Raw genomic sequence first — 16613 nt, 5'->3', positions numbered from 1 at the left:
CAAGCCACCTGAAGGTCTGGTTGTCCCTCTTGGACATCCTCTCCTTCCACCCCAATCCTCCCAACGATTTTGGATCCCAAGCTTTTTGGACTGGGGTCAACCAGCTTGTTCCCCTTCACTTCCTCAAAGACGCAAGCCCTCCAAGGTAGGTAGCATGCCAACTGGGGAAACTGAGGGTCACAGGCCAGCAAGTAGCGAGCCAGCCCCGAACCTGGTTCTGTTTGACCTCACAACTCCTGACCTTCCTCTAGGTCAGTGGGTGCCCACTGGCTGTGAATAAGATCCTCCCATGTTGAGAAATGCAGACCTCTAAGTCCTACCTATATCCAACAAATCAGAATCTCACAGGGCAGGGCCTCAGCACAGACACTGTTCAGAGCTGCCCATCTGTGGGCAGACAGACAGACAACACAAGGGAAAACAATTTTATTCTCTACACAACAGGCCATAGATTTCCTCTAAGGCAGCGGGGTAGGGGGAGGGGGGGAGGGGGGAGGGCGATGGTCTTTGAGAAAAGACTTTCTAGAGGCATGTGGGAATAAAAGTACCAGTGGGAGCCAGTGGGGGCCTCTGTGGGCAGGTACCAACAACTACCATCTTCTGTAAGACTCAGGAGGTCTGCCTGGGAAACAGTGAAGGTTGGGAGAGACACCACTGAGAAGGAAAACGTGGCCTGTTGAGGTGGCAATTCCCCCACTCATGGGCTTTCTGAGAACTGGTTCCAGTCCCGGAAGCCACCTGTGTGGCCAGCAGACCTGAGTCCCAGGTCCTCAGAAAAGACAGCCCCCCCCCCTGGGAATTGTATAACGCCTCTCTGGCTTGGGGTGGGGGTGGGGGTGGTGTGTGAGGTATTAGACACATTTTATCTAGATTTCAGCTCCTTTGCTGATAAAAATAGGACCTCAGAAAACTAGAATTCAGAGGATATTGCCTTCACACAAAATCCATTTTAGTCCACGAGCAAGCATTATATTTTATTAAGCAGAGAAATGCCAGGGGCGTTCCCATCAGAGCCAGGCACAGACGCGGATGCACAAAGCCACTGCTGTTACTTAACGTTACTCTGAAGGTTCTAGATAGTGCAGATTGGAAATGAGGCTCCAAAATCATCATCGTTTACAGACAGTACAACTGTATACCTAGAAAACCCAAGGGAATCCACAAAGATATATTAGAATTAATGAGTTCAATCAAGCAGCTTGATAAAAGATAATTATATAAAAATCAATAACCTTCCTGTACACCAACGATAGATGGAAATGATTCAGTAAATAGCAAAAAGGAAAAAAATCCTTGAAATGACTGTGATTTAAAACAATGGGTGACCCATATAAAAAATGTATAATACTTTACTGAGTAACATCAAAGCAGAATTAAATCGATTGAAAAATACACCATGTTCCTGGTAAATGCTGTAAATTATGTCAATTCCTCCTTTAATTGGTTTCTAGGTTTAATTTAATGTCAATCAAATTCGCAAGGGATGTTTTTAACCTGACAAAACAATTCTAAAATTCAATTGAAAGAATAAACAGATGTGACCAGCCAAGAAAATTTTGCAAAAGAGTAACAGCAAAACGGGAGGTATCCAGCCAGATGTCTCAAATCAGCACCGTCCAACAGAAATGTAATGAGAACTTCACATGGAGCCACGTTGAGGGAAAAAAAAAAAAGGTGAAATTAATTTCAGCAATATTTCTTACTTTATCCGGTATATCCAAAAGATTAACATTTTAACCTATGATCAATACTTCTAGATAATCATGAAATATCTTATATATTTTTTTGTAGTAAGTCTTTGAATACTGAGTATTTTACACTTAGGCACTCACTTCACACACTCACTTCAGACCAGTCACATTTCAGAGTCAAAAGCCTCACCCAGCTCATAGCTCCGCTGGCTCATAGCTACCGTGGTGGACAGTGTAGCTATAAAGTAGCTAATACTTCAGATATCACAGCTTAAAGGCTCTAATGATAAACACAGTTTAGTACAGGTTGAAGAACAGAGTGACAGAAAAACAGAATTTATCTGTGATATCGATCAACCCGACATTTCGTTTGCAAGTGACGGGAGACGGTATGTGGCGTCATCCATTAAAAAAACATTGATGTGTGTTTTTTTATATACATTCATGTTCACCACGCTTGAGCCACTTTTCATCGTACCTACAGAAGCTCTGTTCCCAATCACACTGGCCACGCCTGAGACTTAGACAAATCTTGCATGGAACAGAAACACACCTTATTTGCCATGGAGTCACAATCCCTGCTTTCAGAGGAGAAATATCCAGGTTCAAAGATGAATCCTTGAATATTCTGCTCACAGAGCTAGCAAGGGCTAGTCCCTCTGGCGTGAATGGCCCTGTGTCAGCCGCTGCTCTGCTTCTCGGCCTGAGAGTTGCGTGCCAGCTCTCAGACAGTGCCCTGAAATCGTTTGTAACATAATAATAATACTAGCAACAACAACAATAAAAACTGCATGCCCAGGACTCTAGACGCACATTTTTCGCATTTACCACCTCTGAACTGGGGAGGAAGTCAACAGATCTTCTCACCACCAGCAGTCAGCAGCAACCATGCAGTGGCTGGTGTTGGCTGGCATGCACCCGCCTACCCATGGTGTTTCACTCATATTGCTATTACTTCACTTGAATTGGGTGTAGGGGCAGCTCTTCTTGTGTGGAGATCCTTGCCACCCAAAATGTCCTCGAAAAACCACACCACAATGGCAAACATTTATAGCATGTGCAGAAGGTCACCGAGACAAGGAAGTGTGTAGCTTTGGCATCAGTGAGGAATGTCCCTGGAGGAATGACCGCAGCCCCACACTTTACCAAGGAGAAGAAGACACCCCAAAATGAAGAAGGCAGTCACGTGCTAAGTAAGCAAAGCGAGTGAGAAGGGAGAAATGGCCCACTCTTTGGAGCAACTAGGGGCAGGGTGGCTGGTGCCTATCTATGCCTCTTAGGACCGAAGTTAAGGCAGCACAGCGCAGTTTTATCAGGAGTGTCTGCTCTTACTTGGTGTGCCCTATGATTGATGGCACCTTCGATCTGATGAAATGCATAAATTTCCCAAGCCCTAGGCCTGGGCTAAGGGCTTGCTGTGCACCCACGCATCCTTCCAATGCCCAGCAAGGCGGGTGTGGATAGGTTCCCCTCCTTTGCAAGCCAAGGAAATGAGGTTTAGTGGCATTTTAGCCTTTGTCCTGGCTGCCCAGTTATGTGGGACAGAGATGACCGTGTGACACGGCAGCCTCTGGGCCACACCAAGTCCGTGCTCGCTTGAAACCTGCAGGGCAAGGTGGGGCAGCGCAGAGCCTGCCTAGGCTCCCTGCACTGTCTGGGCCTGGGTCCTGGATGCCAGGGTTTCCTCTGCCTCCAAGGAGAAGCTGTGCACCCCACTCCACAGGCCTAGAGTAGATGTGCAAGGTAATTGAAATTCATGGATGAGCCCGAGGAGCCAGCTCCAGGCTCTGTAATAACTTCTCCATATTAATGGCAGCACCGCAGACCCGGTGGACAGTTGACATTTAATATGAAACATAAGCAGCAGAGCAAGAGGCTCCTACCTGGGCCCTCCCATTCCAGAGCGCCTGCCAGTGGGGGAAGGGGGATCCAAGGTGGTCCCAAGATTCAGAGGGCTGGGGTCTCCCCCTCCCCTCAGTACCTCTACTCCCTCTCAATCCCCTCCCCTTGAAGGAAGCCCCTGCCAAGAACACACACGACCATGATACACACTCACACTTGAATGCACATGCTCACTCAAATGGGGACATATACACACCTACACACAGACACAAACATGCACATTCACACCCACGCACACGCTCACACTCATGCTCACTCCCATGCATACGCTCCCATGCATGGACACACACACACACTTACATGCACATCCATTTTCACATCACACTCACACAGATATGCATGCACATGCACATGCACACACACTCACACCTTTCCACATACACACATACATTGCCATGCAGAGGCGCACGAACATGCACATATGTTCCCCCAGGCTGCCCAAGCAGAGGAGGGCAGACCCAAGGTCCCAGGAAGGACCCCACATGCATTTGCCCCTATGGATCTCAGAGACCAGAACGGGGAGGCCCAGACCACAGCTGAGGCCACTGCACAGTAAAGCCAGCCTCAGTGCTAGGTGGACACTCCAGGCCATGGGAGGTGTCCCTGTGTCTCAGAGCAAAGGAGCTCCTCAGTGAGTGCTCACCCTGGCTATGGCACTCATGGTGCTCACAGCAGGCCTAGGTGAGGATCTGGCCTTCCCCACCTTCCAGCTGACCCTCAGCATCACTCTTCACTCACTAAGGGCTGGGGGCACAAGGGGACAGGCAGCCAAGGCTGGCCATGGGGCAGAAAGAGCCTGAAGCCTGCCAACACATAAATGGATGGCACCGTTACACTCCACAACCAGTGCCAGAAACACACATGGCCACAGAGTCAGGGCAGGGGGTGTCAAGGTGACAGAGGATGACTCAGAAAGAGCGGGCCTCCCAGAGCTCAGGCTCGGAGATCGGTGACCGACCAATCCACTATGTCCTTTACCCTAGAGGATTCCATGGAGAGAGGCGACACCACACTGGGAGGGCCCACAGATCCGAGTAACTCACCAGAGCCTCAGTTTCCTCATCTGTCAAAGGGGGACAGCAATGGCGAGCTCACAGGACGATCGCAGTGATAGGGTACATGTTCCAGGAAAGGTAGCCGGTATAGACACTGATCCGCTGCCTTTTCTTGAGGGACAGCGCGGGCAGCAGGGCCCTCAGCCGGCAGAAGAGTGACACAGGCGGGAAGCCGCCACCCCGCAGTCACGGGTGGTCGTAGCTCCCGGCGCTCTCCTGGCGCTGTTCGAAGCCGTGGCTGCAGCATATGACTCAGCCAGAGCCAATCAGCACATGGCATTCCTGGGTCACAGTGATTGGCTATAGAAAAGTCCCGTGACCTAATCCCAGCCAATCAGAGTGAAGCTCAAGACTGGCGGGAACCTCCAAAAACTAGACAGCTTCTCTTTCCCCAGCCTGTCCCTGGGGATGTGAGGGGTGTGGGGACAGCCGCAGCCACTGGTCCTCCAGGGGAAAGAGTCACACAGGGGAGGAAAACTGGGTGAGTGGGATTCAAGGGGCACCACTCCAACCCTGAACTACCTACTGAATCCCATGAGTCCTCAGATGCCCTTTTTCACGTGGTAAAATACACACAACATAAAATTTACCATCTTAACCATTCTTGGTGTAGTGCTTAGTGTGCTAGTAAATGCATTCTTAATGTTGTGCAACCATCACCACTATCCATATCTATAATTCTTTTTTTCCTTGTAGAACTGAAACCGTAACTATTAATAATAACTCCTCTCCCCTCGTCCCCCCAGCCCCTGGCAACCAGCACTCTCCTGTCTATGATTTTGACTACTCTAGGTGCCTTTGGATGCCTTATTCTTTTTTTTTTTTAATGTTTATTTATTTTTGAGAGAGACAGTGTGAGCGAGGGAGGGCAGAAAGAGAGGGAGGCACAGAATCCAAACCAGGCTCCAGACTCCCAGGTGTCAGCACAGAGCCTGACACGGGGCTTGAACCCATAAACTGCAAGAGCATCACCTGCGCCAAAGTTGGACGCGAGATCATGACCTGAGCTGAAGTCTGACGCTTAACCGACTGAGCTACCCAGGCACCCCTGCCTTGGGATGCCTTATTCAATAAAGACAGATGAGTCTCATTCTGAGGGGCCACCACGAGGAAATGGGGTGGTGGGGTGGGGTCACAGGCTGCTGATCTGCCACCTTGAACACAAACTCCTGACAAGTAAGCCTCCATCATGGCAGCCACAGGTCAGTGCATGTTCCTACCCAGCCCAGGCAGGGAAGAGCCCCTAGGAAGCTCCTTCCCTTCCACCAAATCCTTCCCAGTGAGAAGTGGTGGGGAGGTCAGTCAGAAGGCTGTGGATGTCCTGGAAGGGTATGTGGGACAGCTGTGATGAAGTGAGGCTGGGTTCTCAGCAGGTTCCCCAGCCCCTGCTGGCAGGGAACCCTGGCCCATCTAATGATCCTGCTGCTAGCACATCTCCCAGTGCTTCCACACCTGCCTCTGGAGGCCCTGTCAGGGGACCTATCAGTCTTCACACTGGACTTGTTTGCCCACATGATATCAACAGATTCAGAAACATAGTTTCTCTGAAGCAACAATAGAGGATTCTGCAGCAAAGAGCCCACACTCACCAGAGGCAACAATCTCTGAAGGGAGGTGGGGCTTGGGTCCGCTGGGATCCCCGCCTCTCCATCCTCCAACTCTGTTCCCTCACGTGTGTCTGTCTGTTCCCCACCTGGCCCCTAAGACACCTGGAGTTGCCCTGGAAGGGTCCTAGAAATGGTTAACTCCAACCCCCACTTTCCATCTGGACCAACTGATGGCTCTCATGGTAGGAGGATTTGCCCAGGCTTGCAAGGTGGCTTGCCAGAGCCCAGCCTGATATCTCCTCACCCCCACCTAACACTTCCCCATACATGCCTGGGGTGGGTTTGGGGGGGGGGACTTCCCTCCCCTACTTAGTTTGATTTAGACCAGTGGTTTCGAACTCAGGTTTCATGAACCCCAAAGTGGGGGCAAGAAACCTGTAATACCACATGTGTGTACAAGTGCTTTCCTGTGGGAAAGGAGGCAGAGCTGTCAGCCATTCTCAGTGGTCTGCCCCACTGAAGGTGGACATTCTGGGATTGGCAAGAGAGCAGATAAGGAGAGGCAGGCCAGCCCTGGGCATTGCGGGGGGGGGGGGGGGGGGGGGGGGGGGGGGGAGGCGCGGAAGGGAAGGGTACGGGGTCTCAAGGGCAAGTCCCCAGCCCTTTCCTACATAGGCTTCAGGAACTCTGATTTCACAGCTGGGCCCTACATAGCCCAGACATAGCCAGATACACATTACCTATGGTACAGGTTACTAAGAAGCACAGGGTGTAACATGGCATGCGAATGTCTAGGATGGCTTCCTGTATGAAATGCCGCTTGGCTGAGACCTACAGACTGAGCCAAGTAAAGATGAAGGGATAAGAGTGGTCCAGGCACACAGCCTATGCAAAGGCCCTGAGCTGGGAGTGTCAGAGTTGGAGGAAATAAAAGATCAGTGTGACTGGGGCACAGGCATGAGGGGGACACAATGACAGACGAACCTGGAAGCCACTGGGCCAGGTCATAGGGGGCCTTGAATGCCAGGCCAGTGGGTTTGGATGTTTTTCCGGGGTTTTTTTTTTTTTTAAGGGCAATAAAAATCATTGAAAGATCTTGAACAAAGGAGTGACATGATTTAATATGTGGTTTATAAAATCAGTCTGGCTGCTGTGTGAGGCAAGAGTTGCTGGGGAGAGACCATTCAGCAGCAGCTGAGGAACACAGGCACAAAAGACAGGGCTTAGAGTCAGGCATGGTGGAGAGGTGGGCACTGGAATGAAGTCCAGCGATGTCTAAGACGGTGGCTGGCTGGATTTGGGGTCATGCACAGGGAGGAGAGGGGTGATCCTGGGATTCCCACCCAAGAAAGGGTGGGGTCTGGAAGAGAATGGAGAGTGCATTCCATTTCAGAAGCATGGGGTCAACCGGAGAAGGAGCCCTGGAGGCAGCTGCGCAGGCAAGTCTGGAGCCCAGGAAGAGACCTGGGCTGGACTCTGGGACCTGGAGTCCGGGTGGAATGTGTGGTGGCAACTGTTTTCATCCGCCTGGCACATTCACCCTCCTCTTGCTTTTACATAAAACGCAAACCCACTCCAGAGCTTGGGGATCTGACCCTCACTTTTAATCCCAAAGGTGAGCAAGAGACTCAGGCCAGGCCTACATCATAGCTATCAGTTTAAAAATGGGCCCTATCACAGAAAACATGAATAGACACTTCTCTAAAGAAGACATCCGGATGGCCAACAGGCACATGAAAAGATGCTCAACGTCGCTCCTCATCAGGGAAATACAAATCAAAACCACACTCAGATATCACCTCACGCCAGTCAGAGTGGCCAAAATGAACAAATCCGGAGACTATAGATGCTGGAGAGGATGTGGAGAAATGGGAACCCTCTTGCACTGTTGGTGGGAATGCAAACTGGTGCAGCTGCTCTGGAACACAGTGTGGAGGTTCCTCAAAAAATTAAAAATAGACCTACCCTATGACCCAGCAGTAGCACTGCTAGGAATTTACCCAAGGGATACAGGAGTACTGATGCATAGGGGCACTTGTACCCCAATGTTTATAGCAGCACTCTCAACAATAGCCAAATTGTGGAAAGAGCCTAAATGTCCATCAACTGATGAATGGATAAAGAAATTGTGGTTTATATACACAATGAAGTACTACGTGGCAATGAGAAAGAACGAAATATGGCCCTTTGTGGCAACGTGGGTGGAACTGGAGAGTGTGATGCTAAGTGAAATAAGCCATACAGAGGAAGACAGATACCATATGCTTTCACTCTTAGGTGGATCCTGAGAAACTTAACAGAAATCCATGGGGGAGGGGAAGGGAAAAAAACAAACAAACAAAGAGGTTAGAGTGGGAGAGAGCCAAAGCATAAGAGACTCTTAAGAACTGAGAACAAACTGAGGGTTGATGGGGGGTGGGAGGGAGGGGAGGGTAGGTGATGGGTATTGAAGAGGGCATCTTTTGGGATGAGCACTGGGTGTTGTATGGAAACCAATCTGACAATAAATTTCATATATTAAAAAAAATAAAAAATAAAAATAAAAATGGGCCCTATCAGAGCCCTCTCCAGGATGCTAGCAGGAACCACCTAGAAAGAACTGCTCTCCATTTCTGATTGCCACCATGGAAGAAGACAAATTAAGCAGGAGTTGCCGGTGGCCCCCACATGGGGAAGGCCATGTTGAGATAAACACAAAGAGTGACAGAACTGAAAGGCAGAGAGCATGTGCTGAAACAAGCCCTGAGCCCCTGGATCCAGCCATGCCTGAATTCCTCAGGACCCCATAGATAATTGGGCCCATGACCTCCCTTGTTTATTTCATTCATTGTAAGTCAGTTTTCTGTCATGTAAACTAAATGAATCTTAAAACAACAAGGAGCCAAGAAGCCATGGAGGAGGCTGAGACTACTCTGGGACAGCTGTGTAGATTGCCAAGAGCAGGGGCCAAACAGGTGCCTCTGCTGTTCTGACCTGAGGAACCCCAAGACCCAGGGAACTTGGAATGTCCCACAGCCCCTCTGTGGTGTTCCTGACATCTTCTCACTGCCCTCCCCCACCAGGCAGTGCCAAGGTAGGGTGGGAGGGAGGAAGACCTTACAAGGGACAGCTGCAAGTCCTAGGCACCCTCACCCCAGCCCCACAGCCCAAGCCTGTCACACCTGCCTGCCCGACTCTAGCATCTGAGCCAGCTGGAATGAAACTCATCTTGGTCCCTTGAGCCAGCAAATGACTTTTCTCTGTAGACCTTGGTGACACTTAAAAAGACTGGACAGGGGCGCCTGGGTGGCTCAGTCGGTGAAGCGTCCCACTTCCGCTCAGGTCGCGATCTCACAGTTCGTGGGTTCGAGCCCCACGTCGGGCTCTGCGCTGACAGCATGGAACCCACTTCAAACCCTCCATCCCCCTCTCTCTGCCCCACCCCCATGCTCACACACACATGTGTGCATTCTCTCCCTCTCTCTCTCTCTCCCTGTCTCAAAAATAAATAAATGTAAAAAAAAAAAAAAAAAGACTGGACAGAGTTGGCTCCTGGCCAGGCTGTCATCCTGGCCAGGAGCCCCAGCCCACCAGGCAGAAGTCCTTGGGCGTCTCTCAACCTTGGCCATATGATGAGGGCTCTGCCTAGCAGAATCATGGGGGCTCATACTGAGCTCCCACATTAGGATATACACTGCCCCCCTGGTCAGACCTCAGGATGGGACCAGACCTCAGAGACCAGACCCTTCCCACTGCCTAGCCCATGAAGACTTCCACCCACTGGCCCTGTCAGCCCCTATCTGGCCAGAGAGGTCCCCAGAGCTGCACTGAGGTGGGAGGCAGAGGTGGTGCGGGGTGCTTGGGTCCTACTGGAGTCCCCGCTGCCATCACCCAGCTGTGAAGACTGAGGCAACCTGCCAGGGGCTGCAGGCTGGAGCGGGTGAGCAGTGTGTCAGCCACCAGGACTGCTCCCTGCTCCCACAAACAACAGGCAACGCCCCTGACTGAGAAGGTCTCCAAGAGTCAAAACAGGAAAGGTAAGGACTGTTTTCAAGAAATACATTTCTTCCTTTTTATTCTTTTTTGTTGGCATGCAAAAAAAAAAAAGGCAATAAAATGTAGTTGGCGTGGTCTTCGAATCAGAAGCAAGGTTTCAGCATTTGGAGATTCAGTTCATTCATCTGTAGAATGGGGATATCAGGCATAGACCACAAGATAGTGCGAGGATTGAACAGGGTGATATCAGGTGCTCAGCAGGGAGCCTGGCACATAGTAGACGCACAAAAAACTACGAGTTACTATTATTTTTATGCCAACAGCCTTCTCGTTGTTGTTGCTGTATTTTTGAGGAGGGGAGCGGGGCAGAGGGAGAGAGAGAGAGAGAAAAAAAATCTTAAGCAGGCTCCACTCTCAGCACAGAACCTGACAGGGGACTCGATCTCACAACCTTGAGATCATGACCTGGGCCAAAATAAAGAGTCGGACATTTAACTGACTGAGACACCAGGTGCCCCTTATTGGGTTTTTGATGAGCATATAAGAATGATGTGAAATTAGCATACCTATCACGTGGCCCGAGAGGTACTAGAAAACTATAGCAACACGACATGCAAGAATCCTTCATTAAGCGTAATTTTCTTATGCATTGTGAAAAGACAAACTTTACCCTTTCCCTGTGCATATCACGAACAATTTCTGTCTAGTGGCTGTAAAAAAAAAAAAAAAAAGACAACCTGGAAACTCTACATTTCCCAGCCTCTCTGGAAATAAAGTGCCCGGCATGCCTTACAAAGCATGTCTTCATGTGGCATCTCTTGAGTCTGCACCTCTATCTGACTCCAGAAAGATCTACATCTTGGCAGGCCCAGAATCCCAATCTCATGGTAACTGAGGAAACAGCACCTCTTCCGGTCTCCATTTCTGGGGTTCTCCCAAGAGCATTAGACCCCAGGCTAGCCAGAGTCATACCCAGGACTCAGCCAGAAATAATCAGAAAAAGATGTCAGTCAGGCACTGCTGGGCCCCTGGAAAGATGGGGGCACCACAGAAGAATTGCACCTGACAACAAAGCTAACACATAGAAGACAGAGACAGGAGACAAGTGCACCTGGATTCAGCCATGCCTGAAGATTTACCATTCTGTGAGCTAATAACTTCCCTTTTTTTGTTTGTTTAAACTAATTTAACTTAAGCCGTCACTTGTAACTGAAAAGATCCTGACAAATATGGTGAATTAAGAATGTCCTCGATTAGGAGACTCCTGTCCACAGAAAACAAAGCTACTGCCACTGTGCCTTCCTTTAAAGCAGAGAAACAAACTCAGGGCCAGGCAAGTAGATGAGCAACTGTGTGTCCCTGGCCAGGAGCAGGACATTAGGCCTGAAAGGGCTTGTGGCTCTTGGGAAAGGCATGTCCCATCTAAATGTAAGCTCTAAGACCACAGCTGCCTGCTGGGACCCTGCTCTGTGGTTTCTCTTCACGTCTTCCATGAAGACTAGTTCCAAATGTTCTGCAAAGAAGGGGTTCCACGGTCCCATCTGCGTAGAACATGATGGATTACACAGAGCACAAGACATTTCCTTTTTTTTTTTTTTTTAAGTAGGCTCCACGCCCAGCATGGAGTCCAACTCAGGGTTTGAAATCACAACCCTGAGATCAAGACCTGACCTGAGATCAAGAGCCGGACACTTAACCGACAGAGCCACCCAGGAGCCCTGAGACGACTTCTTCATTACAGAACTTCTCAGAGATCCCGATGGACTCCCTGAATCTCACAAGCTGAATGCAAGGTACAGCACTGCCCACACCAGTTTGTCGGCTGAACCCCATTTGCTAGAGGCAATGTGTGTTACAATCTGCAGAACTCTCTTGCAGAAAGGGGGCTATTGAGCCTGGCTTCTCAAAGGGCAAGCCGAGGCCCAGGAGCATTAGCCTCGGAGCTTATGAGAAATGCAGAACTTCAGGCCCCACTGCAGATGTGATGAACCTGCATTTTAACCAGGTCCCTGGGGATTTGCACACACACCACAGCCTGACATACCTGCTTTGTGTGTTGTGTTATCTATGAAGGAAGAGCAAAAGCTGAGGAGAAAGGTGGCCTGTGTGGCACGGGGGTTAAGGGCCTGGGTTTCTGGGTGAGTGAGATGCATTTATCCATATAAGGCCCATTGGGAGGGGATGCACAGGTATTGCCTATCTCAGTGTCTTGGGAGCGCTGTGGAAAAAGTAGCTGGAGAGAACCAGGCCAGAATCCTACCTATGTGGTCTTGAGCAAGTGGCTCATCCTCCTAGAGCCTCCCTGCCTATCTGCAAACCAGGGATGAGGATCCCTCCTCTGCAGGACAGCTGTGGAGACCACGGCTTTGCATGATGTATAAAGCCCCAGGCCTATCACTGATGCAGAGAGGCTTCAAAGGTTACGGAATTAATTGTTATAAAATGAGAAGAGGCACACATGCCAAAACAAAAGGAAGGAGGGAAGGAAAGAAGGGAGGGAGGGAGGGAGGGAGGAAGGAAGGAAGGAAAAGGAAGGAAGGAAGGAAGGAAGGAAGGAAGGGGAAAAGAAAAGAAAAAAGAAAAATAGTAAAAAACTAATATTGATGCCCTACCGTCTCTAGGCCGAAGGAAGGAAGGAAGGAAGGAAGGAAGGAAGGAAGGAAGGAAGGAAGGAAAAGAAAGAAAGAAAGAAAGAAAGAAAGAAAGAAAGAAAGAAAGAATAGAAGAAGAAAAAAAAGAAAAACAAAGAAATTTAAAGAACTAAAATTGATGCCCCACTGTCTCAAGGCCATTTTTCACTGACAGTATTCAAGGCCCAGCCAGTCTTCCAAGTCCAACTCTTTCCTGCTCCATCTTGTACGTGTGCAGGCGTGTGTCCAGTACATGTGACATCTCACTCACCATGTCTGTCCTGACCCGGCCAACGCATACCTGGTACCTCTGCACGTCTTCTTCCCTCTTCTGAGATTGCCAACATGCACCTTTGCCTATTGGCAACTCTTTCTTCAAATAGCCCCCAGGAGATCACTGTCAAAGGCAGGGACGGGGTACTGCTCAGCCCCTCAACCCAGGTGGGCACCGGGCGAGGAACACCTCTGACCGGCACAGTGGACAAACACACTAGGAGGTTCTGGCTAAACAAATGAATCACCAAATGACAGACGAATGAGTGATATAGTGACACAGACTCCCTGAAGTGCTGTCTTTCAGGAATTAATCAGTACACAGGAGCTGGCCCACCTACAGACTGCATCCATGTCAACTCCCCCAACCCCTGGAGTCCCCAGCACCGATTTCCTTTGATTTAGGAAATTCACCTGCAGCACGAAATGAGACACACCTACGAGGCCCGGGACGTCCTCGGACATACAAAGGGCCGCACCAGGATAACCCAATTTCTCCAAGGACATTTATAGTTGTTTGCAATATGCCTGGGTTCTAATGAAATCCAGCCAAAGGCAGTGATTTTCCGAAGCAACAAGTGACATTTCCTGTGTCTCCATAAAAAGAACACTAGCGGTTGTGGGGCACTGGTGTCATTGTTGGCTCTGCAGGCAGGCAGGACGAGCCTGAGGACAGGGGGACTTGGGGGCCAGCAGGGCTGGGAGGGCGGCCACTCGCTCAGAACGGGAGTGTCCTGAGCAGCACTTATAGCAGAAGCCACGGTGGGCGGCTTCAGATGTCTGGCCAGCACCGCCAGCCTGACCACCGCACACCCAATCCAAAATAGAAAACTGCAGTGGCTTCTGCCCGTGCCAGGCCCCGGGGCGGCCGGACAGAGCACCGCCAATGTCAGCCTCCTCCCTGAGCATCGATCCAGGCTTCCTCTGAGGCCCCCTGATGCCAAGCCATGGTCCCTCTGGGGCCCCTGAAAACAGGAAAACTTCCCAGGGCTCCAGTCGCACCGGGTGGCCCAAAAAGTCCCAGGAGGGGACTGGGCCTCTCTCCTGTCCTTCAGAGGCTACCCGTGGGCACCAGAGCCTGTATTTCCAAATGCTCCCCTTGGCTCAAAATAGAGAGAGAAAACCGACTTTTCAAATTACCAGCTGGAGTTCAACAGGAAACCACAGCATAAAAATCAGTGGCTCCCGGTCAGCCAGGGGGCAGAGGAATAACCGGGCATTTCAGCACCACTCCCCGCTCCCTGGGTAGCACAGAAGCAAGCAGACTGACCGCCAACCCACGTGCCCCCTTGCACACATACCCCACATTCTCAAATGCACGGGGACGCACACTCAACAGATACCCTGACACCCAAATGAGCAGAAACCTACAGATACGCTCACGCACAAGACACATATTCACGCAGGTGCACAGGTACCCAGACGCGAGTGCACACCAACATTCCAAGACACATGTGCAGATTCACACACTCCCAGAGATGTACACACACTTGGCTACGATAGGAAGACCTGGGGCCCAGCGCGCATAAGGGACACCACACTCTTCTGCTTGATCAGAGCTTTAGAGACCCTGACCCACTGCCTAAATCACCCGCTCTTGGGCCGGTCAAAATAACTTGCTTTCCTGCCAACCACTTCAGTCAGTGCCCCGTGGTCCCTGCACACAGGGGTACAGAGGAGGTCCTCAGTGCAGGCCTTGCACTCACAGGTAACCAGCCTCCAATTCCCAGGCAAGGGCCTTGGACAGAAAGGAGCGAGAGAAGTGAGTACTCACGAGCCCGTCGCAGTTGCTGAGCGCCACGGAGGAGGCTTCAGCCAGGCCCGCCACGTCTCCGACATAGAGGCACGTCCCGAGCAGGGGCTCCACGCGGGTGGCGCCCGACTCGCTTTGCCACTCCACCGTGGCCCCGGGCGCCACGAGGCGGGCATTGGGCCGCAGCCGCAGGTGCAGGTCTCGGCCGAAGACTGTGACATTGTAGAAGAGGCGGCCGCCGGGGTCCTCCTCGTTGCCTCCAGGTAAGCCCGGGGTCTGGTCAGGGGCGGCCCTGCGGGCGCGTACCCCAGCCTGGGCAGACGCCGCCGACACCACGTGGGACACCAAGCGGCCCTGGGCGTCAGTGCGCACCGGCACCGCCAGGATGCGCTCCGCTCCGTGCCCCAGGGGCCCTCCTGCAACGGGAAGGGGCGTCAGACCCGCCAGAGCCTCGCCGCGAAACCCCGCATCCCTCCACCACCCCGCCGCCGCTACGAACAGGGAAGGGCATTCTGCCAAACAACCCTCAGAAACTAACCTTCACCTCCCCGGCCTTCTTCCAACTGGGAAGGGGCGTTAACAGGGACATCACTCCGGAGCCCCGCCGCCCCCAGGCCGTCCCCCTCTGGGATCCTGCCAGCCAAGAGCTCTGCCCCCTGCCCGGTTCCGGGTTGGGGCTCCGCGAGCTCCTCACAGTTCCCCTGGGGATGGCCCCGTCAGACTGTTCCCGGTCCCTTGAACCTACCGTCCTTGGCAGGACATGGGGCTGCTCCGAAGCCGTTGCCGGTTGGCCCCCTACCCGTGCGCCTCTACCCCTCCGCGGTCCCCGCCGCCCGGGCGCCCTCACCGCTTGCCTCCGGAGCGGCGAGGATTCGGCTCCCCCCGGCACGCGCGGCCTGTCCTCCGTGTCCAGCTCTCGGTTGGACCAACGCTGGCCCCCCTCCCCGCGCGCCCGAGGGCAGGGAGGGGTGGAGCAGGGTCCCTCGGATCTTCAGGGATTCCGTCCAGGGAGCCCCATCAGTCCTCAGGGCCCAAGGCGGCGAGCTCAGCACCCGGCTCCTCCCGAGCGTCCCCGGACGCGAGCCCCGGCGCAGCCTCGCCCTGGCTCCCCAGGACCCGCTGGGGCTAGCGCTGCGCTCTCTGCCGCGGGGCTTTCCCGGTCCTCCATCTCCACGCTCCGCGTCTCGGGAGCCGCGAACGCTCCGAGGCTCCCCCCGGCCCGAGGCGCTCCGGTGCGCCGCGGGGCGCCCCCTGCGCGACCAACCCGGCCCCGAAGTTGGCCAACTTGGCCCCGGGCGGGGTGCGCAGAGTTTGCCCAAGTCGGGCTGGACGACGCCTGGGGAGGGGGCGGCGGGGCACGCGGGGCGGGGCCCGGCCGACCGGGGTCGTGGAGCTCGGGGGCCCGGCCGTACCTACCTGGGGGGTCGGCGGCGGCGGCGGCGAGCCGGGCGTCCGCGGGCGGCGGCGGCAGCAGGAGCGGCGGCAGCAGCAGCAGCAGCAGCAGCAGCAGCAGCGCGGGGCAGAGCAGGCGGTGAGCGGCTCCCGCCGGCGGATCCATGGCAGCCGGACCGCAGCCGGGGCCCCGCACTCGCTGCCGGCGCGAAAGTTCCCCGCGCGCCGCCCAGCCCACATCTGGGGGCAGCTGGAGCCGCCCGCAGCTGCAGCACCGCAGGGCGCGGGGCGGAGGAGGCGAGGCGCGGAGGGGAGGGCGGGGGAGCGCGGAGGGGAGGCGGGGAGAGGGAAGGAGCGAGCGAGCGAGGGAGGCGGGAGGGAGGAGAAGGCGAGCG

The 16613-nt window shown here is 53.0% G+C and overlaps 1 protein-coding gene across 1 annotated transcript in view; it reads right to left on the bottom strand.

Moving 5' to 3' along the window:
• Positions 1 to 16527, bottom strand: part of ADAMTS2 (ADAM metallopeptidase with thrombospondin type 1 motif 2) — a 241212-nt gene extending 224685 nt beyond the window's left edge. The window contains exons 1-2 of the mRNA XM_040444205.1: positions 16243 to 16527; positions 14848 to 15242 (exon numbers count right to left, since the gene is read on the bottom strand). Coding sequence (XP_040300139.1) covers positions 14848 to 15242; positions 16243 to 16384 — 537 coding nt within the window. The 5' untranslated portion in view covers positions 16385 to 16527. The remainder of the gene's footprint in view (positions 1 to 14847; positions 15243 to 16242) is intronic.
• Between the last annotated feature and the right edge of the window lie 86 nt (positions 16528 to 16613).

This window comes from Herpailurus yagouaroundi, unplaced genomic scaffold (assembly GCF_014898765.1).
Source record: "Herpailurus yagouaroundi ecotype Mexico unplaced genomic scaffold, PumYag 192, whole genome shotgun sequence".
Lineage (NCBI taxonomy): Eukaryota > Metazoa > Chordata > Mammalia > Carnivora > Felidae > Herpailurus > Herpailurus yagouaroundi.
Note: the sequence above shows the minus strand (reverse complement) of the source record. Positions and strands in the feature narration are given on the sequence as shown.